At 32.8% G+C, this 25,649-nt stretch overlaps 1 protein-coding gene across 1 annotated transcript; it reads right to left on the bottom strand.

Moving 5' to 3' along the window:
• Positions 1 to 4,382: 4,382 nt before the first annotated feature.
• Positions 4,383 to 24,147, bottom strand: ARRDC4 (arrestin domain containing 4). The gene is made up of 8 exons (XM_051981029.1): positions 23,258 to 24,147; positions 16,025 to 16,091; positions 15,160 to 15,307; positions 12,403 to 12,505; positions 11,210 to 11,466; positions 10,553 to 10,715; positions 7,479 to 7,633; positions 4,383 to 7,086 (listed from the first exon to the last, which is right to left on the bottom strand). The coding sequence occupies exons 1-8, from the start codon at positions 23,568 to 23,570 to the stop codon at positions 7,030 to 7,032; spliced, it is 1,263 nt and encodes a 420-aa protein (XP_051836989.1). The 5' UTR covers positions 23,571 to 24,147; the 3' UTR covers positions 4,383 to 7,029.
• Between the last annotated feature and the right edge of the window lie 1,502 nt (positions 24,148 to 25,649).

The following is a 25,649-nucleotide window of genomic DNA, read 5'->3' on the forward strand; positions in this document are numbered from 1 at the left end:
TTCAGATCCCACATTCCTCTTTCTGAATGCAGATAACCCTCTTCATCACAAGTCTATTGGAATTGAACTGAATAACCTTAATGAGTAAATTTCACTAATTGACAGTTTTAGTAGGTAATTGTAGGGGAACTGCAAACAGCAAAAGTTAAGCTTCTATTGAAAATCTAGGAGCTTAGTGTCATGACAACATGATATATTGGCATATAGATTTCAGAATCTTTAAATGTCTTTTCCTTTTGTTATTGAATGTACTCCTTGCTTGTATTCTTTATTCATTTTCCTTTTCAGTTTCCTAGATATTAGAAAATAGTATGATTTCAAATGGATAAAAGCAAGGTTTGAGGTTGTATGATTCAATATTGTGCTTGAATTATGAATCCCTTACATAATCTATATTGCAAATTGTCATTTAGTCTTTGTTTGAAGACCTCTAATGAGGTGAAACCCATTGGGAATACTTATTGAGATTTTCCTATATTAATGAAATTATAATTAAATTCCTCTTCATATTTATAATAATTCTTCATATTATTTCAGGTAATATATTCAAATGGATCTACCTACTCCCGCAAGTCAAGCTTTCAAATTTATTGGCCCTTGCAAAATATTTTGCTCAATTACCCAGTTTGTGGATTTTATTTTTTTTTAACAATCTCATTTTATTTATTTTCTATTAACATTTCCTTCAAATGTAGCCTATATCCTTTCAGGGGAAATTTCTGAAATCCAAAAGTATTGGGAAGACAAATGCAGTGGAAGGATGTATCTTGAATCAGAGGATCTGGTTCAGATAAAGGTTCTCACCCTTAATAGATATGATTTTAGACATGTCATTAAACTTTTCTAGGTCTCAATTTTTTCATCTTCACAGATAGAGTTGCACTATTAAACCCAGTTTTTAAGTCTATGATTCTGAGATGAATAAACTCCACATAAATTAATCACCTTCATCACAGATAATATTTACCAATCACCATCAAGAAGTTAGGTTTAGGCAGACATTTTACAACTTTTAAAACTTAACATACTCTGTCAAACACAGATGACTTAGGAGGATATTAATAAATATTATATTATTAATTTTAATATTTATATTTAACATTTGTATAAACACTGAATTTTATAATTAAAAAATTTTCTGATGAAAGTTTTCTCTCACACACACTTTTTTTTTTTTTTTTAAAGATGAAAGATATTAGGGAGATGAAGTGTTCACACAGTATATTAAGTTTAAAAAGTTGTCTCCACATCTCATCTTCTGAACTGAAATTCAGTAATTTTTCCAAAAATCCTTCAGTGTCTACCTAAAACTAATTTGTTGGTGGTGATTGGTAAATATTATCTGTGATGAAGGTAATTGTAATTCTATACTTACTGTGAATTAAGGGCTAGACCTTAGAAATCAACGTAATCTTCTCATTTTACAGAGAAAGATATTGAGCAGAAAAATTGTGCTTTTGCCAAGGTTATATAGGTAATATATAGCAGAGATAGGAACTTAAGTTGAAATTCTTGAGGTTTTCAATTCCAATTGTTAAGTGATGAAGAGAACCAGAGAGAGGACTGTGGGAATTGAGAGTGGACCACAACATAGCATTTCCACTCTTTCTGTTGATGTTTGCTTGCATTTTGTTTTCTTTCTCAGGTTTTTCTCCCTTCCTGATCCGATTTTTCTTGTGCACCAAGATAACTGTATAAATATGTATACATAATATTGGTTTTAACATATATTTTAATATATTTAACATGTATTGGATTACCTGCTCTCTAGGGGAGAGGGTGGGTGGAAGGAGAGAAAAATTTGGAACAGAAAGTTCTATAAGGGTCAATATTGAAAAATTACCCATACATATGTTTTGTAAATAAAAAGCTTAAAAAAATTCTTTTTTTTTTTTTTTTGGTGGTGGCATGGCAGTACAGGTGAGGTTCAAGATGATGATTCTTAGCTCACCTTCAATGCAACTGGTTTCAACAAAGGAAAAAATCTTTTGGGAGAAATTAGTTTTAAAACAAGAGTATATTTATATGACATGCTTTAACAATCTCAGTGAAGGGTCTATCAACATTATTTTCAAATTTTGTTGGCTAAGATAAAGTAAACATCAACCAGCTACAAGTTTACCTTAATTGAAGGTTTTGTATTTATGTAAAAGGATGAGATAGTTAAATTAAAGAGAAAAGTTGAGGAAAAAAAAAAAACTTTTTCCTCTGTAAAAAAGAGGCTTTTTACTATCATTTACTTTATCTTCTGATTGGCTTAGGCTGTTTTGCTTTTTTTTTTTTTTCCTATCCCCCACCCCAATACATAAAATCTTTTAAAAGCATATAAAATTATACAGAAAAAATATGTTCTAGCTTTCCCAAATTTGTTATTGGGTAAGTCTTCATATGCAACTATGTATAATTACTCAACTGTTATCATCATCAATATTGTCAAGACTATTGCAACTATGCAGCTTTAACTCTTGACTATAATTTATTCTTTCTCCCATGATAATATTACTGACCCAATATTACTACAATACATTTTGAGTTTTTTCCAGTTAGAGGTGGTAACATGATACTTAAAGCACCTGTCTGGTCTCCCTCATAATCATTAAGCATTTACAAAACTCTTGTAACTGTACTTTAACCACCGAAACTGCTCCAACAAGTAGAAATCTACAGGACCAGATAGACTATGGTTCCCCAAAGCACAGTTCTTTTTTAAGATTGTAGTTTTGAATCTGAATATAAATACAACATACCTAAACATATATGTTCATGTCCTTTAAATATTTAACTAAACATGACATTTAAGTAAAATATTAGTCTTAGGGACAGCTGGGTGACATGGTGCATAGATTACTAAAGCTGGAGTAAAGAAGATTCATCTTTCTGAGTTCAAATCTGGCTTCAGATTTTTACTAGCTGTGTGGCCCTGAGTAAGTCACTTAAGTTTCCTCATGTACAAAATGAGATGGAGAAAGAAATGGTAAACCCCTCCAGTATCTTTGCTAAGAAAACCCCAAATGGAATCATAAAGTCAGACAAACTACATTTGAACAAGAAAATCTTACATTTATTTAGGTTTTACCTATAGCCGATTTTATTTTCACAGGATCATAGAACTTGGGAGCTAATCTAGTTTAGTTCACTCATTATAGGGAGATTGATCTTAAAAGTCACACAACTAATCAAAACCAAATTGAATATTAGAAGTTAAATGTCAAATCCTTGACCAAGGAGCTTTGCATTTCACCATGTTGTCTAACAAAAAAAAATAAATGCTGGCACTGGCTTGTTTTGGGAGGATGGTGGTACTATGAGAAAACAATAGCAGTCTATTTAATAACCACTAATCTACTTCTCTGAAGATATCATTATGATGCACAATTATCTTTTCCACATCACAACTTTTCTTATGGCAGTTTTGATATATCATGGGTGGGTATAAGAAATTAAATAGGAATTGAGAATTTTGTAGCAGTCACAGGCAATGACAGCAGATAACACAGAACCTATGACCAAATGCCCAAATTTCACAAAAAAGTACTGTAAACTCCCCACAAGAGAAAAAATTCAGAATTCTCTAATATAAAGCAAAGGGCCAAAAACTGAATTTTTCAAATTTGGAGTAGGGAGGAGACTGCATCTTTCACTGAAACTGTAATTAATAAATGTAAATGCTGTAGTTCATAACTCCTGTTATTTGAAAGAAGTTAAGATTTTGGCAGCTGAATGGAGAAAAATCTTCAATTGGAAAACGTCTTCTCTTCTAATGGATTCTACTTAAGCGTCCAATTCTACATTATAGCTATCATTTGAATTATCAAGCTAAAATTTTTGCCCAGATTTAAGGATAGGAAACTGTAATTTATTGTGAAACCAGCAACATTTTCAAGTCTGGAGGAAACAAGTTAGGAGTAAATAAGGGTTATGGATATCAAAGCTAAAAAACATATTTTCCTTTCAAAAGCAAAAAACATTTTACATAACATACATAAAAATCATAATTAATTCTTCACTTTTCAACAAAACTAAAGGAAAGATGAATTAACTACTTTAAGGAACTGAAGGCTAATCATGGACTATAGTGACATTTAAGAAGAGTACTCTAGAAAAATTATTTCATTAAAATGATTATAGTCGCTATTGATGTTGTCTTAATGTGCTAAAGTGAGATGTGATTCTTTCATAATTTAATGTAAAAATACCTTCCTCTGTTTGGTTTTAACAAATGACAAAATTGTGCCAGTTTCTTATCTCCAACTACAAACTTTAAATAATATCGTATTATTTCATTACACAAATGCTGAACCTAACATATAATCAAAATTATATTCAATTATTAGAAGAGTTAATAAGTTTTTTTTTTTTTTTGGAAAAAAGGACAAGCAGAGTGCATTGTAACATTTTTTTTTATTAACAAAAGGAACCCATAGGGTTCATACTTGAATATAAAATACAATCTTTTTTTTTTTTTAAACTGTGGGTTAATATATTGTAACAGCTTTTCTTTTTTGAATTGAAAAACTATTTCACAGCTCATTTAAGGAAAAACAAAACAAAAAACCCTCTTGCTTATTGTGCAAAACAGGAAAGCATTAAGATTTTTGCCCTGTAAAGGTTGCATGTGCCAAGACACATTTTCCACTTTAATTATTATTTTTAAAGCAAACAATTCTAAGGCCACAGTTCATTTGCAAAACAAAATAAGAGCCACAGAGATGTGAAAGCCAAGCACATCTGAGCAGCACATTTAGTCTTCAATGAATATTCTTGGTACCACAGCGATATTGAGGTAAATGTCCAAAGCCATTAACACCTTTATGATTTTCTAAATTGGACAAATATTTTTCTTAAGGTGAATATTTTATGGTCTTATACTATACAATAAGTTAAAGTCAGCTGTATCGAATTAGGCAATTGCATTCATTTTTCCACTGTTTTTCTTGTGCTTTAAAATCACTGTTTACTGATGATATGTGCATTACATGATTTTTTCTTTTTTAGAGTGTCAAAACAATAAGTTTAAATAAATGCTTAATTCTGTCAAGTGAATCCAAAGAACCAATTTAACTGTACTTGGGAGTTTGATTTAGAATATTTCTCAACCAAACAGTAACTGTTTTGGCATTATAGAAAAACTCAATCTTTTTTTATAAGCATGCAAATTACCAATTTTCAAAACAAGGACTATTTGAAGATGCGATTTTCCTAAAATATTAATAACAACTCAAAGGTTGTATTATTTAGATAGTTAACAGTTCAAGTAGTGCAATTTTATAGTGTGACTTTAAACAGTGGCTTAAAAGAAGTGCTTATAAAATTCAAATAATTAAGAGGTATGTTCTGAACAAAGAAAAAATATATATGATATGAATAGAAAAATCCCTGATGTTTTAATGATTATGATTTTTAAATAGAAAATAATTTAAACTTTATTAAGTTTCTATTTTAATTGTAGTTAATGATTATGGAAAGCACCAAGGTCTGACGAGTCAAAACCCTTATGACATAGAAAACAAACACTCTGTTACTTCAAATTTAAATCTAACACCTGATATATCAGAAAAATAAATGATAGGAGTGTCCTATATCTTTCTGAAATTTAGTACCTGATCATCAATTTGCCATACAGAGTGTACTTAAACTATAAAGATTCTTAACTTTGATAATAAGGGTACGGAGGGGATCTGCATGAACTTTTAGCAGCAACATAGTTATGATGATTTGAATGTCCTGAGGTTAAGTGACATAATAAAATATTGCACCAAATTAAAAAAAAAAAAACAGTTTAGGTAGAATTTACTGAAGAATGGGAACATTAGAAAAATAGTCACTGTCATTCTGATGTAGAGTTAAGCTAACTTTTTTCAGAGAGGATTTCTTCCTCTTCTCAGGAAAGTATGGCATTTACATATTACTTTCTTGCTTATATCTAACTATATGTATGTATTTACATATATGTTTTTACATATTATGCATTTGTATACATATTAACCTTCATTTTACTTTAGTCTTTAAATAGTTTAACAGTCCATTTCAAAACATAGAATCTGATACTGTAAATAATAGAAGCTTCATTACAACTTTTGGCCTCAGGTATATAACCTCTCAGCAGGTAACTACAACTCCTAAAGAGGTAGTCTTAAGAAAAATTGTTGAATATAAATCAAATCTACAAGAAACTCCTAAAGTTTCTTGCTATGCCTTTAGTTACAGAAATATAAAACAAGAAAAATCCTAAATCCACTATGTTAGTTTGAGAAAACCAATAAGAAAACTAAAACTTCAGGATAACAAAGTATGCTGAAGTCATTCAAAATTTGAATTGTATTCTATATTCCCTTTAAATTCTAAAGTCAATCCACTCCTCCTCGCAGAACAATTTTTAGTTTCATAATACTGTATAAATAAATTACTACTTATGAACTGCATTTTCAAATAACATTGGCCAAATTAAATTGTACTACTTCATTGGTCTAATTAACATGATGAATAAAAAAAAAATATAATCCTTTTCAGCAATTAAAACAACAAAGCCTTGAACTGGTAGAGAAGGTTCTTTTAAATTTTATATTCAATCATTTTCTACTTATATATGTATATATACATATATACTTTTCCTTGTTTATGATCTACAAAAAAGTTTCTGATTTATTATTTATAGAAACCCCAAAAATTTTAGATTGTGTAAAAGTGAAATGAAAACAATCTCTTAAAACATTCATCTTGTGTTTCCATTATGTATATAGCACTTTCTTTGTGGCCTCCTCAAATGTTCTTTTCCTTCACTTACTCCACCTTCATCTGTACATACAGTTCCATTCAGTGATATTCATATGCTCAATCCCATAGGGCCCTCTTGCAAACTTGTCCATATCAAGCGTCCACTTTTTCCATCTTCTACATTCTTTAGCTTCTATGTTCAAAACTGATATTGCAAGCTAAATTCCCCTATTTCTATAGCCCTTCTCAACAAAGGCAGCAGGAAAGATTTCATGATCTAATCTGATCATGACTGCACAGCAGTTTTTGAAATAGTCATAGCATAAATGAAACAATTTGAGTCTCTTCCATATCACCAGGATGTGGATCAACCTGAAGAAGAAAGATGTAATAAGATTTTTAACATCTGATTTTAGAACAATTTTGTAGTTTATGTATATTTATAACAGTGTATCAGTGGCTTTTAACTAAGGTGCTTTAAATCTGGAACCAAAGTTTTGAATACAATATCCCCATGAGGGAAACTTTTTTTTTTTTAAATGGTCAGACTGACTTTAATTAACCTTAATCATCTTATAAATACATATTGTTGCCCATAAGGAAATAGTACAAGATAGTGTAAATGTATATCAAGGCAAACATAATCACTATCAGAAAATCTTTAAAATAATCTCTTAATAATAGGTCTACAACATTAATATTTATGAAGGATAATATGTTTATTATTTGAGAATGAGAAACTAATTGAAACATATATACTTTACCTCTGAATAAAGAGGTGGAGGCTGAAATCGGAATTCTTGTATGTAAGCAAAAAGAGGGCAGCATATTTCTTCCTGACAATCAGTTGGCTGAGGATAGGGAGGAATGTGTCTAGAAAATTCTTCTTCTGATACCACATCAGCATAATTTGGTGGTGCTGCAATAGAAAAGTACCCAAATCTAAAAATTTAATAACATATTACATGCATAATTTCTATGCTCCTATAAAAGCAGTTGATAGTTAGTTACTACTGCCCATTCCATTCAACATTTATTATTACTATTAAATTTCCTTGCTGTACCTTTAGTTACAGATTTATACAAGGAAAATCCTAAATCTACCATATTAGTTTGAAAAAAAAAACATTAAGAAAATTAAAACTCCAGGAAAAAAGTATACTGAATCATCCATAATTTGACTTGTATTTTTTTTTTAATTCAAAGTCACTTTTTTCTGGTAGCAATTTTTAGTTTCATAATACTGTACAAATTACTATTTATAAAATGAATCTTCAAATATAATGGATAGAATAAGATTTTGTGCAATGCACTGTTCTTTAATCAATAAGATCTTAGTGCCAGGAGTAAATCAAGAAACTTAACAGACTATTTTTTAGCCAAGATTACTTTGAACATGTTAAAAAATAAGTGATTTTTCACCAAATTTCTCCCAATATTCCTCTCTTTCTCCTCTTAGAGTGTGATGCTATGTAATAAAGTAGTTTTTAAAAAGAGAGAAAAAAATCAGCAAAACATTAACATATAGAAAAAAACTGCAAAAAATATGTGCAATATATACCACATTTATGGACCTCTATAAAAGAATTTTTTCTATTCTAGGACATGGTGACTTTCTTCTTGGCCCCCCAATAGTATGAGCCTAACAGCAAAATCTTTTGGGTGAGAATACTGATATAATTCTGAACTGCTTTCCAAATAAATTAACTGATTCACAGCTCCAACAATGCACTAATATAACTATTTCACCTTTGCCACTTGAAGGTCATGAAGAGATACCTCAAAGTTTTAAATTGAAATTCTCTTATTGGAGTATTCTTTTACAGATTGTTAATAATTTGTAGTTCCTTTAGGAACTCTTTGTTCAGGGCCTTTGACCATTTACTTTTTGTGGTACAACTTCTGGATTTCTAATTTTGAATATTCCCGTGCACCCCTCCCCCCCAAACTGAGTCTTGAGATTTCACAGCTATAGCAACCTGACAGGGAAGAAATTCTCTTACCAATGCAAATTATATTTTCTCTGTTGCCAACAACTTCACAAGGTTTCAGAAAATACTTTTAACAGTAAGTGATTTGCCCATGATCACATATTATAAATGAGGGGCATATTATATACATAATTTTAGACTTTTAACAATAACTCTCTCAAGCATGGTCAAATTATATATTCTATCTTTAAAAAATAAAGGGAACATCTATATTATGTAAAAGTGTCCTTACATTACTATTATTTTATATCATTAATAGCATTTGGCTGGCATTTCTATGCTTTATTTCAGATTTGTGACTTATTAGTTGTCTAAAGAAAAGGAATTTGGATTATTCCAGAAAGCTGTAAGACTTTGGATAATTAAGTCAACTATCTCTTTTAGTTTCGATTTCCTTATAGAGAAAAATGAAGTGCTTCTTGTATTATTTCTCAAGAATGGTTTTGTCAATCCAGTTTTAAAAGTACTTCTTTAGAGATATAAGCTATAATTATTATAAAAATCACAGAGCCTTAGTTGGAAGAAACATCTCTACTTGTACAGGAAAACGGTTTACTGATCTATTAGAAACTGATTCTGTCCTAAGGCAACCTATTCTACTTTTGAGCAGCTCTACTTGTCAAAATGTCTTTTTCTTGTAATGAATGAAACTGTGTAATATCTATTTGCTTAAAGTTCCCTTTTGGTGCTAACCAAAACAAAAATTTATTTAGATAACCTTTTACTTACTTGCAGAGAGATGTCACTTTTCTTATTAAGCTTTTCTCAAGTTAAAAATATCCTCTTCTCTTCTGTCCAATTCTAACAGGGCAGGGTTTCAGTGCTCTTATTATTCTAGTTATCCTTTCTAGATATTGTCAATGCTCTTCTTAAATATATCAACCAAAACTGAAGATAATACTCCAGATGTGATGTGATTAGGAAGAGTAAAATGAGACTAACCACTCTACTCCTGATTCTTTTAAAAGAAGAGTAGCCAATGCTCTCATTAACTTTAGATTCAATATCAACTTATAGTCTTTATAGTAAGAAGTAATTTCTAACTATGTCTCCCCAATCTTATGTAGTTGAATAAAAATTTTGGACTCAGAAGAGTCCAAACACAATTTATTTTTTTCAATCCAATCTAATAAATATTAAGTACTTAATCAAAAGGTACTGTGTATATCACAAGACAAAATGAAAACTTCCCCTGACCTCAAAGTACTTACATTCTCCTGAAGGAACACAATGCATAAATAGATAATTTAAGGATAATGAGAGAACATTCATAACAATAGGAATGAAGAAAAGCTTCCCATCCATCATTTAAGGTATAAAAATCCTACCAGTAGGTTATTATACTGGATGATCCAGACAAGAGGTGATGACAGCCTAAAGGGTTGTGATGGCCATGTAAATGAAGAAAAGGTGTGAAACAACATACAGGACAATTCCTAAGTTGTGAAATTCGATGACTAAGAAACTGGGTGGAGGAAAGAGCTACAAGGAAGATAAACTATTATGCTTAGGAAATGCTGCATTTGAAATGCCTTTCAAACATCCAGTTGGAGATGTCTAATAGGAATAAGAAGAACTGGTTTTGAAATTCTAGTTCTATTGCTTAGTATCTGTCTGATCATTTTACAAATTAGAGAGGTTGAACTGGATGACCACCTTAAAGGTCCTCTGGTTCATGAAACTTTGAATCCTAATACAATAACCCTATCAAGAAGGGAAATGAACGAAGGGAAATGAGCATAGGCTGTTATACTCTGTCCTTAGGACATCTCTACTAAATACCTGCCATCTCTGAAAGTATGGTTCTAATTTTTTAAAATTATAAAATTAATAAATACAGTAATTACCTTCAGGATGTTCTGGCAGTGTCAATGTCAACCAGCTCATGTCCACACCAAACTGACTAACAACACTAGAGTTTCTACTCCCAAAACCATTGTATGGAATAGTGCCAATTACCAGCGGCAACTCTAGCATCAATTTTTTAGCACCAGGAATGTGAATATATACCTATATGCCAGAAATTCAAAACAAAACATGCAACAAAGTTAGGTCAGAAATCATAATAAATATCAATATAGATTTACTCTTCTCAAAACAATTACTTTTGTATTTTTTAAAAAATATGAAATGTAATGTAAAAGTTACAGAACCCCAAATTTTTAAGACATGCAACATAATAAGGAAATGTAATAGATGTATCATTAAAAAGTCTTAAGGTTTTAATTTTGTTACGGGTTTTATGGTTAATACAAAAAGTATCACCTGAGATACATTAGTTTTCCACATGCCTAATTAGTACCTCATCCTTCAACTTTGCCTATAATATCTGTGAACACCTAATAGTAAAATTCAAACTTGCATACTCTATAATTTGCTATAAAATTGGAATAAAATGAAACTTTCTTCTATACAGATATTGATTTCTGGACAAATATACATTAATATAACCTCATTTATTACGCTAGTCTATGTACTTTAATTTTCACTAAAAACATACGTACAGCTAAGGAATAATCTACTCTGATAATACAGCAATCAAGGATGGATGGTATAACAGGTGGAATTTTCAAAGTCTTGCCATTCCATGTATCTGTGCTTCCAGAAGCAATATGATTTCCTCGAACATTGGCAACCATTTGACGAAAAGTCTTGGTTTTTCCACTGGCCAAATAAGTCTGGGTTTGAAAAATGGCAGCTTTGGGAACAATTAGACGAGATGAATAATTTTCAATTTCTGCATAGATTGGTATGGCTTCACCTAATGAAAGGAAATAACAAAATGTAAATTATTGACATAATTGTGGTTTCACAGAAATAGCCCAACACTAATATATGATAAGTACTTGACTATCAATTTATTATCAATGATGAACATGAATTAAACACTGGTCTTAGTTATTCAATATCACCCTTAAAAATTAAGAAAAAAGGCATTAAACTAAAATCGCAAATCTAAGACAAGTGGAAGCTCACTATTTTGATTTTACAGCTATTGTGTAGTTACAAAGTTGTTTAATTATTAACATCTTTATTTGCATACAAATACAGGATTTAGTTCTATCATTAATATATTATAAAACATCACCAATTTTATTCAATAGTGTCTAAGAAATAAAAATGTTGTTAAAATATGAGTCCTTATCCTAAGTTATTTCAAAAGTATAAAAAGTAGAAGGATCTTTAAACTTAATACTACCAAAAAAAAAGAAAAAGAAAAAAAAAAGGAAGAGTCACAGGAAAAAGAAGTAATACTACCAAATTGTTTATAGAATCCAACATTCAAGATATAATACTCATATACCAAAAACATATGAGCAACATGGATAATTATATTTAAATTTATGTGAATTTAATTCAGTATTGAAATATATCATTATATATTTTCTTGGCAATTAAGATATTTCAGAATAATTAAGTCTGACTTTTTGTGGCTAAACTTTACTGGAGCCCATTCATGCATTTACAAAATAAAGGTGTCATTAATAGTGTTTTATACAGGTATGAAAAGCTACACAAATAGTACTGATACCAGTATTTATCAGATCTTTTCTTTAATTTCCTTAATAATGGAAATTAATAATGGAATTGAACTAAATTGTCATTCCATCTTTTTAAAACTATTTCTAAGTTAATTAAATGCTGATCAGTTTTCTACCTGGACATTTAAAAGATGAAAAAAATTTTTTTTCCTTACCATTACAATATCCCTTTCTCTCAATTTTGGCACTCAATGAGACTGGGCCAGAAGTGAAAAACCAACAGCCAACCATTTTCTCATGACTTTTCAATACAGGTGTCTTAATGTAAAATACAACAAGAATTTTCATTAAAAATAATAGAAGACAATTTTCCTAAAAATGCAAAACACTTACTAAAAAACTCTCACATTTATGTTCACTTGTAATATAGACTATGATATATTAAATAGGACATAAGATCTATTTAATATTTTTTCATGGGCATAGTATTGATCCTGTGTTCTAAGATTATGTTCATGAGCACAAATCTTGGCAATTCCTACCAAAATGGAAAGACCAGTGAAGCAAATATATTTGTGTGGTCTAAGGGTATCACGAGGAGAATGGTCAAAGGACCATTATCTTTATGATAATCTACAAACTGAAGAGATTTAAATCTGCTCTGGTGAAAGATGTACCCAAATCAATTAAATCATGTTTCCTCTGAAGCATTTAAAAGACAGCTAGAAAAACTAGTTAATTCACCACAAGTTCTCTTTTTGTTTTGTTCCTTTCACCTGTAAACTGCTTAAGATATATGTAGTACATGATAATATGCAGTAGTGCAATCATACTCTGCTGGATCTTATTTCCTTTCTTGAAAAATAAGATGAGATTCCACCCCCATTTCCTCAACTGATGTTAAGATTCACATTAATATAATGACAATCACTCTATGCAAGCATTTATCCTGTGAACATAATTTTTAGTAACCATACAATATTTAAAAAGTTCATTTGTGTAAACAACATATTAACTTAAAAGATAATTAATTTAAAAATAATTCATAAACAAAAATAACCTCAAGACTTTGTCAACAATTGAGTATGAGTGAGGAGAACAAGATGTAATAACATACAATCGGATTCTCAGACATTTGGGCATTATCAATTTTTAGCTGAGAAATATGAAATCATAGGCTTTCCTTTCTTAACTAAAATTGTCTATCAATTATACAGTAATATAAATAGCTTTTTTTTAGAGTTTTGAGGGTCTAAACACATCATTATTATTTTCTGTAATAATCAGGAAGCTATGGCACTAGACACTGCCATCAGTTTACAAAGGTACTACAGCTAAGCTTTATTGTTAAATAAAAAGATGGTTTCTTTTAAGATGTTTGTAGCCAAAGCCATGGAGTGAGGCATGTAAAGAGTATCTGTCATTTTTTCCCCTATTATCTATCAAATGGATTGTAAAGCATTAGTTCTTAATCTTTTTTTGAGGGGAAGGGGTTCAGGGATACCCCCTCCACATTTGCCTTTATCAATCTTGTGAAATTTGGGTTCCTTTTCAGAATGTTTTTAAATATATAAAATATAAAGGATTACAAAGGAAATGAAACACAGAGAAATACAGATTAATGTAGCTCTAGCACATGCTTAGCATATCATTAAGATTTCTACATATGCTCATTTCTCTTTCCTTTCTCCCTCGCCCAATTAAAAAAAAAAAAAAAAAAAAAGGTCACATACCCCAGGTTAAGAATCCTTCCTTGAAACTATTTATGTAAAATTTCCATTAAGGGGTTATTAAAGTTAATAAAATATATTTCTCACTTATAAGAAACCTGTACAGTTAATACACTGAAGTCAAGGATATGTGACTTTTAATAATTGGATTGTCCTATTGCTAGTCTGCTACCTCTGATTATTTTGTGATCTATGTAGACTGCAGTATGATCAAGGGAAATCATATCTTTAGTAAAGCATCTCACAGTGACTCACTGGCTCTGCTATCGACTAGTTCATTGTATATAACAGAAAGAGTCTTACAACTACCTAAAAATTATCAAGACAAGCTTTATATTTACTTTTATAGTGACTGCATATCAAATCTTAACTTCTTTTCCTCATCTTTAAATTAACAGAATCCCTAAGAGTAGTAAAATAATCTTGATACTAAAAATACATCATAGTCATATTATGATAGAAAGTTTAAATTATCTAGCATTTTCTATGAAGTAAAAAAATCATTCATTCATATTTAAATGTAGAACCATTAGGTCTTACTAGCTATCATGAAAGTGCAAGGTATAATTTTATATTATTTTGATAATATGGGTTTAGATAAAAGAATCTAGCTCATTAGCTCCCATCTTGCCTATTCTGTTGTTACTTATAGTCTGATCTTCCTTATCATTCTACAGTATTTCTAGTGATTATTAGAAGTTCAATGCTTTAATGTGGCCAAATCTGTCATAAGGAAATGATAACTGAAAGGCTCTCTGCAGCAGCTGTGTGCACTTACTTAATGTTAGAAAATGACATGCAAAATGGAAGGATACACAGCATAATGGCCAGAGCTTAAATAACAGGCTAAGCATGATTAATACTTTACTATAATTACTGTTTCTCAACCTACTATTATTGAAGAGCTTAGGACACTACAGCCCTATGAATATAGTTGCTCTGGTAAAAGTAACTACTTTATGCTTGTGCATTATTATTATTAAGCTTTATTAATGCATTTCAAGCTTGCATAACTTTTTGGCAAAAGAAATTCTGAACAGCAAGGATATAATCAATAGTATTAACACATTTACACAAATCATAATTTGCCCAGCCTAAGATCATCTATTTATGGTGAATGCTTATGGGTTACAAAATTATACTCTTTAAATAGTCAGAAAGTGACAGGTCATATCGTCACCAAATTGGCTAAATCTTAGTTTAAAATATTTTGTGTAGTTATAATTAAAAAAATTTTCTTACTAATAAAGCTGGTGTGTTGATATCAATATGACTAATAACCTGGAGTTCTCTTTTTATACTTTGGTCGGGTACCACAGGACGTTCCAAGATTGCTCTCACAGAGTACTGAATACTGCCATACTTTCCAGTGAATGATGTTACCAAAGGCCTGAAATAAATACCATACATTATAGTTTGATAAATATTAAAAAGTAATTGAAGAGTAACATAATTCTAAAGAATTGATGGTTATAAAAACAATTAAAGAAATAGAAAATTTCACCAAAGAAAAAGACATATGAGACAATATATCAAAATTCATTGGATGCAGCTAAAACAATACTGAGAAATTTTATATCTCTAAACACTTTCATAAATGAAAAATAAAACTAAAAAATTAATTGTGCATAGAATTAATTTACAAGTTTGTTTTACATGAGGTTGACGGGTAGGAGATGCAGGGGTGTGGGGCAATGGAATCAGCAAAGAGAAGATGCAGGGCTATCTGGACATGCCAGTTCATCTTTATTGGGAAAACCAAAGTGTGGCTTGATGGTATACTGTTTATACACAATAGTCTTAAGAAGACTGGCTGGGCAAATGAAAGATTGTAAATGATCATATAACCAGTAGGTAATTAGAAGAACTCAAAAGTGGGTTTTCTGAACTCCATGGCCAATCCATGGCAATTTTCTTATCTTACATTAAATATAAAATAATCTTTAATAATATTGCTTTGTCAGTATATTTTCACTTCTGAGAAAAAGCAAACAGAAAATGCTTATTTGATGAATAAAAATGTAAATGTAAGAGACAAAGATTCTTGCTAGCTATAGTCTAATTATTTTATAGGGAAAGAACCAAAATTTAGACAGGCTTTACTTACTCAGATGGGAGTTGAAAGCTAAATGGAAATTCATGTTTTCCAGGTTGTAATAAAATGATGCCTTCACCTATAAAAATTATTTAAAAATTAGATGTTTATAGATATTTTAAGTCATTCTAATATAAAATCAAAAAATTTTCTTGTCACAAACAAGTTCTGCTACCTTTGAAATTTCTTTTGCTACTAAAGATAAAAAGTTTATTACCTGAGAAAGTAAAAATTTTACCTTTTTATGAGATACAAAATGCTCAGGAGTACAAGGAGACAAAAACTGAGATGTTACTACCTTATTAAATTTAATATATGAATATATCTTAAAAAGACACCAAACTATATATAAAATCAGTTTCTAATATAACTTCTTTTTAAAGTTTTTTTTAACTAAACATCTGTTAAAATTCTATCTGAAAACTGAAGGTAGTAAAGAAAAACTTTTTCATTATTAATTTTTTTCTTAAATGCACAAGAAGATACACACATGACAATTTTAATTTTAAGTCAATAAGTTAATGAAAATAAATTCTTGCTTTGTCTGCTCTGTGAATTCTTTGGAAAACTTGGGGAGTAAAGAAATAGTGAATGTTACATGGTAATCTTTCCCCAAAATATATATATGATTTTATATATAATAAGATAATCATATATATAACATATATAATAAAATAATATATGTTATTTTAGAACATAGAAACAATCCTAGAGATCACCTAGTCCAATTCCTGTATTCAAGAAATGAAGAAACTGAAACCTAGAAGTATTACTCATCTCACACAGTTGGTTCATGATAGAACTCAGCTGGACTTCACTTTCAGGTGTAAATCTCCTTTAGGATATCATATTATCTTCCAAATGGTATTCAGGCTCTTTTACATGGATGCTCTAGCTTAGTTACTAAGAAGTGAGAGCTGGCAGTAATAAGGTCATATTCATTTTGTAGGTAAGCAAACAACTAAAATTTAGATATTCCCTTCTGGCTAGTTACCTTTTCTTTGAGTTCATGAATGAGAGAGTACACTTTTTTTCACTCTAGGCAGTTGTCTCATAAATGTATTTTAATCTCTAAAAGGAAGACAAAGTCAGACCAGAAAATATGAATGGCTTATATAACTTCCACCACAAATGTAAAACATCTCTTTTTATTTATTCAATGCTTATTATGTGCTAGGTATTATGCTATATGTTGGGGGCTCTAAAGATAAGGGCAAAAGAGTACCTTCCTTCTAAGAAGAAAGGAATTATAATAGGGAAAAATATGAACACAAAAGTAGAAACAAAAGGCAAATTTAGGAATAAAAGTATTAGCAGTTGTTGGGAGCCCAAAAAAATCTTTTGAAAAAGATACTGCTCACAGGTATGATCCCATGAAATCAGATTCCAGGAAATAAATGTAAGAAGGGAGTACATTCTAGGCCCAGGGAAATCCTGTCCAAAGGCATGGAGATATAATTTAGAATATAGTGAGGATTAAGACAATCAATTGGCTAAATTACAGAGGACATGGAAGAAAATACATTATCTAATAAGGCTGACAAGATAAGATGGAGTCAGGTTGCAAATAGGCTTAAATGTCAAAGGAGTCTATATTTCATCTTAGAAGAAATAAGAAGCCAATGGAATTTACTGACCAGAGCAAGGCTTCTTAAAACTCTTCTCACTCATTACCCCTTTTTGCCTGAGAAATTTTTATGCAACCCTGGATATAAAGATATTTAAAATATATACACAAAAACAATTATTGATGATAAATCAATTTTGTGATTCCCACATTCCCACAATCAGTTATGCAACCCCATATGGCATGGTGACCCATAGTTTAAGAAGCTTTTTTTAAGAAGCTTTGAACTAGAGGAATGACCTTAGACCTGTGTTTTAGGAAAATCACTCCAGTAGCTATGTGGATGATGGAAAACAGTGGGAAGAGATTTGAAAGGGTACCTCTTCCCCCAAAAAAGAAACAATGCATTATGCCAGGTGGAGAAATTATGAAAGCCTGAACTAGAGTAGTAATAAAGAAGAAGGGGTCATGAGAAATATTATGGAGGTAGGATCGACATGATTTGGTAACTGATTGGATATGCAGGTAAGAGAGAATAATTCAGCATTTATTGCTGTAAACATGAGTAGCTAATATGCTAAGAGAAACAGGGAGATTCAGAAGGATAGGCTTTGGGGAGAAAGGTTTGTTCATATTGAATTTGGGGTATCTACAGGAAATACAGTTTGAAATTTCCAAGAAGCAGTCAGTGATAATAGAAACAAAATTCAGAAAGAGACTTACAGATAGATTTAAAGATGTGGAAGTCAATTTTAAAAGATAATTAAACTGAAGAAAATCGATGAAGTCAACAAACAAAACAAAAAGAGTAAAAGTCCCACAGCAAAGATTCTAGTTTATATGAACAATAGAATTGGTGGTCATCCAATTCATTCAATTAAACAAATATTTATTGAATATCTATAATGTGCCAAACATTGTGTTCAACACTAGGTATACAACAAAAACAAAAAAGTCCCTGTTCTCAGGGAGCTTAAATTCTTCTAGGTACACAAGGTAAATACAAAGTAAGTTCTAAGAATTGTGGAGATAGGAAAAACCTCTAGAAGAAATGACACGGGTACAGCTTTGAAATCAGCTAGGCAAAATGAGGCAGGAAGACATAAATGACAGTCTATGAAAAGGCAGAGAGGAAAAATGGAATGTCATGTACTAGGTACAGGAAAGGGAATGGTTTGGCAAATATGCAAAAGAAAATATCAAATCACTTTGAAAGATGGGTTGGAGTAAATTATGAAGGATTTCTAACACCAAAAAAAAAAAAAAAAAAGGAATTTATATTTTTGTCTAGAGACAATAGGAAGCCAATGAGGATTCTTGAGTAGGTGAGTGATACAGATAAAACTGCTTTGGGGAGAGAAATTTTAAAACTGTTTGGAAGTGAAGAAAATGAAGGAAGGGAGAATTATTAAAAAAAAAAAAAACAAACAAACAAAACAAAAAAAAAAAACAATGCAATAGTCCAAGTGAAAGGTGATGAAGCCCTAAACTGTGAATTGTGAGTAAAGAAAGGGCCAGATAAGAGATGTCACTGAAATACAATGTGGCACCTGACTTGACAAGGAGTAGAGAGAGAGACAAGGGTGTTCATATGTAAATATGAAGAGGTGAGGAAATTTTTGACTGGAAGAATAGTGGCACCCTCCATAGAAATAATAGGGAAGTTAAGATTGATTGTTTTTTTTTTTTTTTTTTTTTTGAGGGGTGGGGGAGGGAAGAATGGTATGAGGGCCGATGTCAGAAAGGAGAATATGAGCTAGACATGCTGAGTAGGTTAGTTAGTTGGTAATTTGAGGCAAGCTTTGGAGAAAAATAAGGGAAATTTGGGAGTCATCTGCAATAGAGAATATGACTGAACATCCTGGACCTGAGACCATGAAGAGAGAAGAGACAAAAGAGGAATCAGGATAGAATCCTGGAATATTTTTATACTTAGAAGGCATGTAGAATGATAATTTTACATGGAAGAGTAAGAGGCAACAGATAAATTGAAGAACTAAGAGCAGTGTCATGATCCTTCTTAGTCTTCCTTATAGGACTATCCAATAATCTATGCCCCAACATCCAATATGCCAAAAGGTATGAGGTCTTATTCATGCTGAAAGTTCCCTCCAACAACAATAGATTTCAATGAATCCATGTCTTCTCATCCTTTATGACCTTTGTCCATGGATTCCTATAATGTCATCACAGTGGGTCTCCAACATGTTGGAATTCTTCTTCCCATTTCTTGATATTGTATAAAGATCAATGGAAAGCAGGCTGTCCATCCATTTTCTCTTACTGTCATTATATGATTGGCTATTTTTGTTGTTTCTCTAATAGACTTCCCATCACTCCTTCCCTTCACCCTCAATAATTTCTTTGCTATACAATAAATTTCAGCTCATTCCATTCCTGTGGCATGCCTCTCTATTGACCTTTAAGAGAGTCTCAACTTTAATTCTTTAATGATTCTCAGTGATTCATTGTCATATAACTTCATAAACATGTAACAAATAGAGGTCTTTTTAGAAGGACCTTTGTTTTCATGGAGGAATTTAGGATTATTACAAAAATTATGCAGGTTTTTTGAAAGGAAGTTCTACCTTTTTTTACTATTTTTGTTGAATTTGGAGTCAAGCTCATTATCCATTTCTAATTTCTACCTTAAACAAGTCTATCAATGGATAATTTCTATTGGTTATCTCTACAACGGTTTATATTTGAACAAATAGGTATTCTTTTCTTGGTTTTTCTAGTGTAGTTGACTGAAAAATTCTAAGAAATCATGGCTCTCATTCAGGAGGTATTGAAATTTCTAGGACCTTGATAAAATCAATGCAATGTCATCTTTAAATAAGATTATCTGGAGGACTCATCACTATATAGAATATCCTTAATGCATTGGGTTCTGGAATAAAACTCCATGACAATGGTGGATGCCTTCAACAAATACAGTGAATGAATACTTTGAAAAGATAACCCTGTTTCAAGTTATACACACTCATATTTGTTGATAGAGATATCATAAATTACTATCTTAAGAGTACAGATATTAAAGAGATATAAGCACACAATACTCTTTAACATCATTATACACTTAAAAAGCATCTTGCAATGTAAAAAAAAAAAAAACATTTTACAGGTAGAGAAGTTAATTCACCAACCTGACAAAGTCTTAAGTAACACAAGAAAAATCCTGCAACACAGGATTGAGCTATTGAACTACAACACATATCTGATTTTAATGATACTTTCTTTATACTGAAAACTAAAATTATGTGATATATCTTTTGAAACAAGACTCAAATTGTTTAAAATACAATTAGGAAAAACAATGTAAAGGAAAATATAAAATGGTTGCAATAATTTTAATGAAACTACTGTCTATTCAAATGTTTATAGTTTCACATCTTCAACAATTAATCAATTTATGAACTGTGCTCATTGCTTATCTAATTAAAGTTTTCTGCTTTGATCAAAGGCATTTACACAGAGATGTTTGCTAAGCAACACACAAATGTTTGCCAAGCCTGACTCCCTGGTATGAAATATGACAGGGAATGAAATTATATTTGCATTTCCCTGAGGTTAAATAAAGCTGAAGCTCTGTCTTCAACAACATGAGACTAGTGGTTTGCTTTTATTTATTTTTGCATCTCCCCCAGTGTTTCACCCATAATAGAGGCTTAATACATGTTTAATGAATTGAATCAAGTAACAGGATTGTCAAGAGCTTTCTTACCCTAACAATTAAGTTGCTAAAAATTCTGATTTTATTATTTCAATCTGTAGTTAAAGATAACCTAAGGCACTTTATCCAAAAGTAGAAATAAAAAAGAGTCAAGTTTCTTTTCAATAAGGAAAAATGCTCTAACAATTAAAATAATCCAAAAATGCAATCAACTCCCTTTGAGAAGTGTAACTTTCATCCTGAGAAATATTGATGAAGCAAAGAGATCATCTCTAGAGGATGACATAGATGAAACTCATATTTGGGTACAGCTTTATAACTAGATGATCTCTTGAGCTATCTTTCTTGTTCTCAGATCATTTTATTACTCATACAATGAGATCAAGAATCCAAAGGAATAGCATTAATAATCATTGCTCATATTTACATAGCTTAAAAAGTTTCGTTAAATTTTCAGATAAACCAATGTCCGTGTTTTCTATGTACACTGTTTATAAAAATTACATTTTAAAAAATATCCAATAAAATTCATTGTAAAGGTAATTTTAAGGCTTTATTTGCAATAAATAAAAATTATAATTTGAGTTATCAGTTCTATCTGGAGTGTCCTTCCAAGGCCAGAAAGCATAGTGTATTAAAGTGCTTTGGAATCAAAAGTCCTGAATTTAAATCCTGACTTTAATACTCTGTGTTATAATAGGTAAAAACACTGTATTGATCCTGGTCTCAGTTTTTTTTTTTTTTTTTTTTTTCTTATGTAAAAGTTGAGGCTTGCTAGATAATCTTTCAGATATCAAAGAAATCTAAATCTAGGGTTCTCATTCCTTTTAGTGAAGTTATTTGGCCAAGATTACAAGTCAAGGCTTCCATATTTTCTGTTCAAAGCCTTTAAGTAGTCTCCATCACAAATACTTTTACTAATATTTTCTGATCTTTGCTGGCTTCTAAATATGTCCTTCGGATCTTACTTAACCTTTATTTATAACTTTTCTTTTGAACTCAATATTCTAGGTGGTGTTTGTTCCATCCCAGGGACTCCTCCCTAACTCCTTCACAACGCTTCTCTTTTAATTATACATTCATTATCACTACCTCCTTCCAAAACCCTCTCCACATCATTCTTCCAAGCCTTTTCCTTTACTCTTCTCCATTTTACTACCTGGTAACCATCATATTTCCTCCCCTGTCTAATCACTCTTAATTGCAAGCCTTTAAAATACTTGAAGATTGCAATCAAGTGTTATCCCAGTTGTTCCCCCCCCCCCCACTTTGGTCATTTTATTCCGCTGGTCATTATACATCAATGAATTTGGTGACATTAGGTTCCCTTTCTGGTCCTTTACTCTCTACCTTTGTCTAACACTCCTGCCTCCCCAAAGATTCTCTAAATGGGCCCCCAGTAATAGTTGATGATCACCTGTTTCCCATCTCCAGGAGGACATCCTTTCCACCTCATCTCACCTCCAGGCCAGGTCTCCTTTGCCCAGTTCTCCATCTCCCAATCCTGAATTCCATATCTTCCTGCCTTGTCCCCCCACCCTCTCCGACCATTTCTGCCACCGTTCCTTACTCCCACCTCCCCTGCTCCAACAAGCTTCAAGCCCCTTTACCTCCTCCTCCCCTCCCCCTCCCCGGTTTAATTTCCCTCTCTTCCCCCCATCCCCTCCTCCCCCACCAGCTCGGCCCCATTCCACTTCATTGCCGCTCCTGCCCCTCCCCTTCCACCCAAGTCCCGCCAAGTAGGCCTTATTTATTTATTTATTTATTTGACCCCTCCTCTACTCCCAGCTCAACTTCTTTCCCCCTGTCCCTGCTTCTCCCTTGTTGCCCCCCTCGTCCCCCGCCCCCACGCCATGTTTTCCATATTCCCCTAGCAGCCTCCTCTCCCCTCAAACAGCTTAACTTCATTCTCCTCTACCCTTATCCAACTTTGTCTATACCTTCCCCACTTCCCGGGAGCCCTGCCCCGCCCCCCTCTGCTCTACGACCGCGGGCCCCTCACCTGCAGCTGGCTCACGGAGGCTCTGGCGGATGTTAAGGTATTCCACCTCCGCTGCCAACGACCCCGAAGCGTCGAGCCGGTGGTGTCCGAGGCACTGATTCCAGCTGGCCCGGGCCCTGCCCCGGGCCTCCAAGCGGAGCGCTCGGAGGGCCAGCGGCTCAGTAGTCTCCAGTAACACATGGCCAGCCACGGTCTCGCCGCTCGAGTAGCTGCTTTTCTGCTCGTCTTCGAAGACGAGCCCCAGACTCTTGACACGGCCCTCGGCCCCGTGCTCTGCCGTGGCAGCTGTGCCCGCGGTTGCTTCACCCCCCATTTCCGTCCCTCCTTACAGGCCACCTGCTTTCCAGCCGCCGCCGCCCCGCGGCGACGCAGAGATGCGGCTCCTTTCAGGAGTCGGGGTTGGGGTCGGAGTGCGAGTAACTAAATTCACTCTCAAGGGAGTCTACCTCGCCTCGAGGATACCGGGGTCAGTAGCTGGTTTCTAGATGAGCTGCAGTGAACTGAGCTGCTGTTGCTTTAACAAAGTCTCCCGAACCCCAGCTGGGACCTGGAAGGTGAGGAAAGAGCCAACCCACGCGCCTTCACATTGGCTGGCCGGGAGGCCCACCTCTCCTTGATTGGCGCCAGACCGCTACTGAGTCATTGCTTTGTCACCGCCCCTCCCCGCGTGATGAAGAGCAGGCAGAGCGTGATCAGAAAGGTCAGGCCAATGAGAAGTCGCGGAGAGCCGCGGGGGCGCACGTGCTTAGACATCTGATTGGACAAGGGAAGGCACCGGCATGATGAAGGACCAATGGCAAGATGGTGCGCCCATGTGGACAGGCTTTGGAGAAACAATATTGTAAGGATGTGGAGCGAGTGAAGACTTTAGCACCGAATGTGTCACGAGTTTCCATGGTTATTTCTGGGGGCTGGGCTTCAAAAAGTACCTCAAAGTGCAGTGACAATAAGAGCGGAAAAAGACATCCTCTTTCTGAAAATTTACCTTGGATTGCTGTTTAAAAACAAACAAATGTGACTTCTGGTTACAGACTCTAATGGAGATAGAACTGGTGAGCTGGAGAAAATGTCCCCAAATTATTTATTTACAATATTGGATTGGGGGGATGCTTTAATGAGAATTTGGAATAGACAATTTAGACATTTAATCTAAGGGGACTAAAACCTATTGAATCCCCAAAGACCCAGAAGTTCCTGTTAATGTTTGTCAAGTCTCTTGCCTTTCAGTCTTGGATTTCTTTAGGTGATACAGTAGAAAGAGCCCTAAACTTGATAAAATCTGGCTTTGAAATTCAGCTCTGACACCTACAGAAGGGAACATTGGATCTTGAATGAACAAGACCTGAATTCCAGTGAGACCTGGGACATTTACTAGCTGATTAGCTTTGGTCAAGTCATTTAATCTCTATTTACCTCAGTTTACTATGAAATGGGAATAGTACCATCCTCACAGGATTGCTTTGAAAGACAACTGATAAATTTGTAAAGCACTATATAAATCTTTTACAATATTACCATAATGGGCAATTCAATTAAGCTTTCTAAACCTCAGTTTTCATATCTTGTGGAAGGTGGTATCGTAGAAAGAATTTGGATTTGAAGTTAGAAAAATTAAGTTCACAATCCTTACTTTATTATCTAAGATAATTGACTCAGCTTTACAATTGGGAGCTTTACAGCCTCAGAGGCTATCTAGTCTAGCTTTATTTATAGGTGAGAAAAATGAAGACCTTATATTTAAAGAGAGTTGATGTAAATTGACTGCAAAATAGTACAGGACATAGAATGACTAACCTGGAGGTAAGGGAAAAGCTGCTTTCAAATCCAGCTTCATACACTTACTAGCTATGTGAGCCTAGGGAAATCATTTAACCTCTGTATGTTTCCTCTTCTTTACAATGGGGATTGTAATAGGACCTACCACATGGGATTATTGTGAGGATAAAATGAGCTAATAATTGTAAGTGCTTAGCACATTGTAAACACTGCACAAATGTTAACTTATTATTAAAATTCTTTGCAAAAAGTTCTCTATGAATGCTAGCTATTGTTATTGCCCAAGATCACAGAAGTAGTAATAATTGTAAGTGCTTAGCACATTGTAAACACTGCAAAATGTTAACTTATTATTAAAATTCTTTGCAAAAAGTTCTCTATGAATGCTAGCTATTGTTATTGCCCAAGATCACAGAAGTAGTAAGTATACCCAGGCAGAATTTGAACACAGACCTTCTAATTGCAGAGCCAGTGATAATTTTTCATTTTACTTTCCCTATTATCTGTGTCATCTTGGGCAAGTTACCCTTCATTTTCCTGGGCTTCAGTTTCCTCTTCTGTAAAATGTAGAGGTTGGACTCACTGAAACTTTCCAGCTCTAAATTTTTGGTTTATT

The sequence above is a fragment of the Antechinus flavipes genome, chromosome 2, assembly GCF_016432865.1.
Source record: "Antechinus flavipes isolate AdamAnt ecotype Samford, QLD, Australia chromosome 2, AdamAnt_v2, whole genome shotgun sequence".
NCBI lineage: Eukaryota > Metazoa > Chordata > Mammalia > Dasyuromorphia > Dasyuridae > Antechinus > Antechinus flavipes.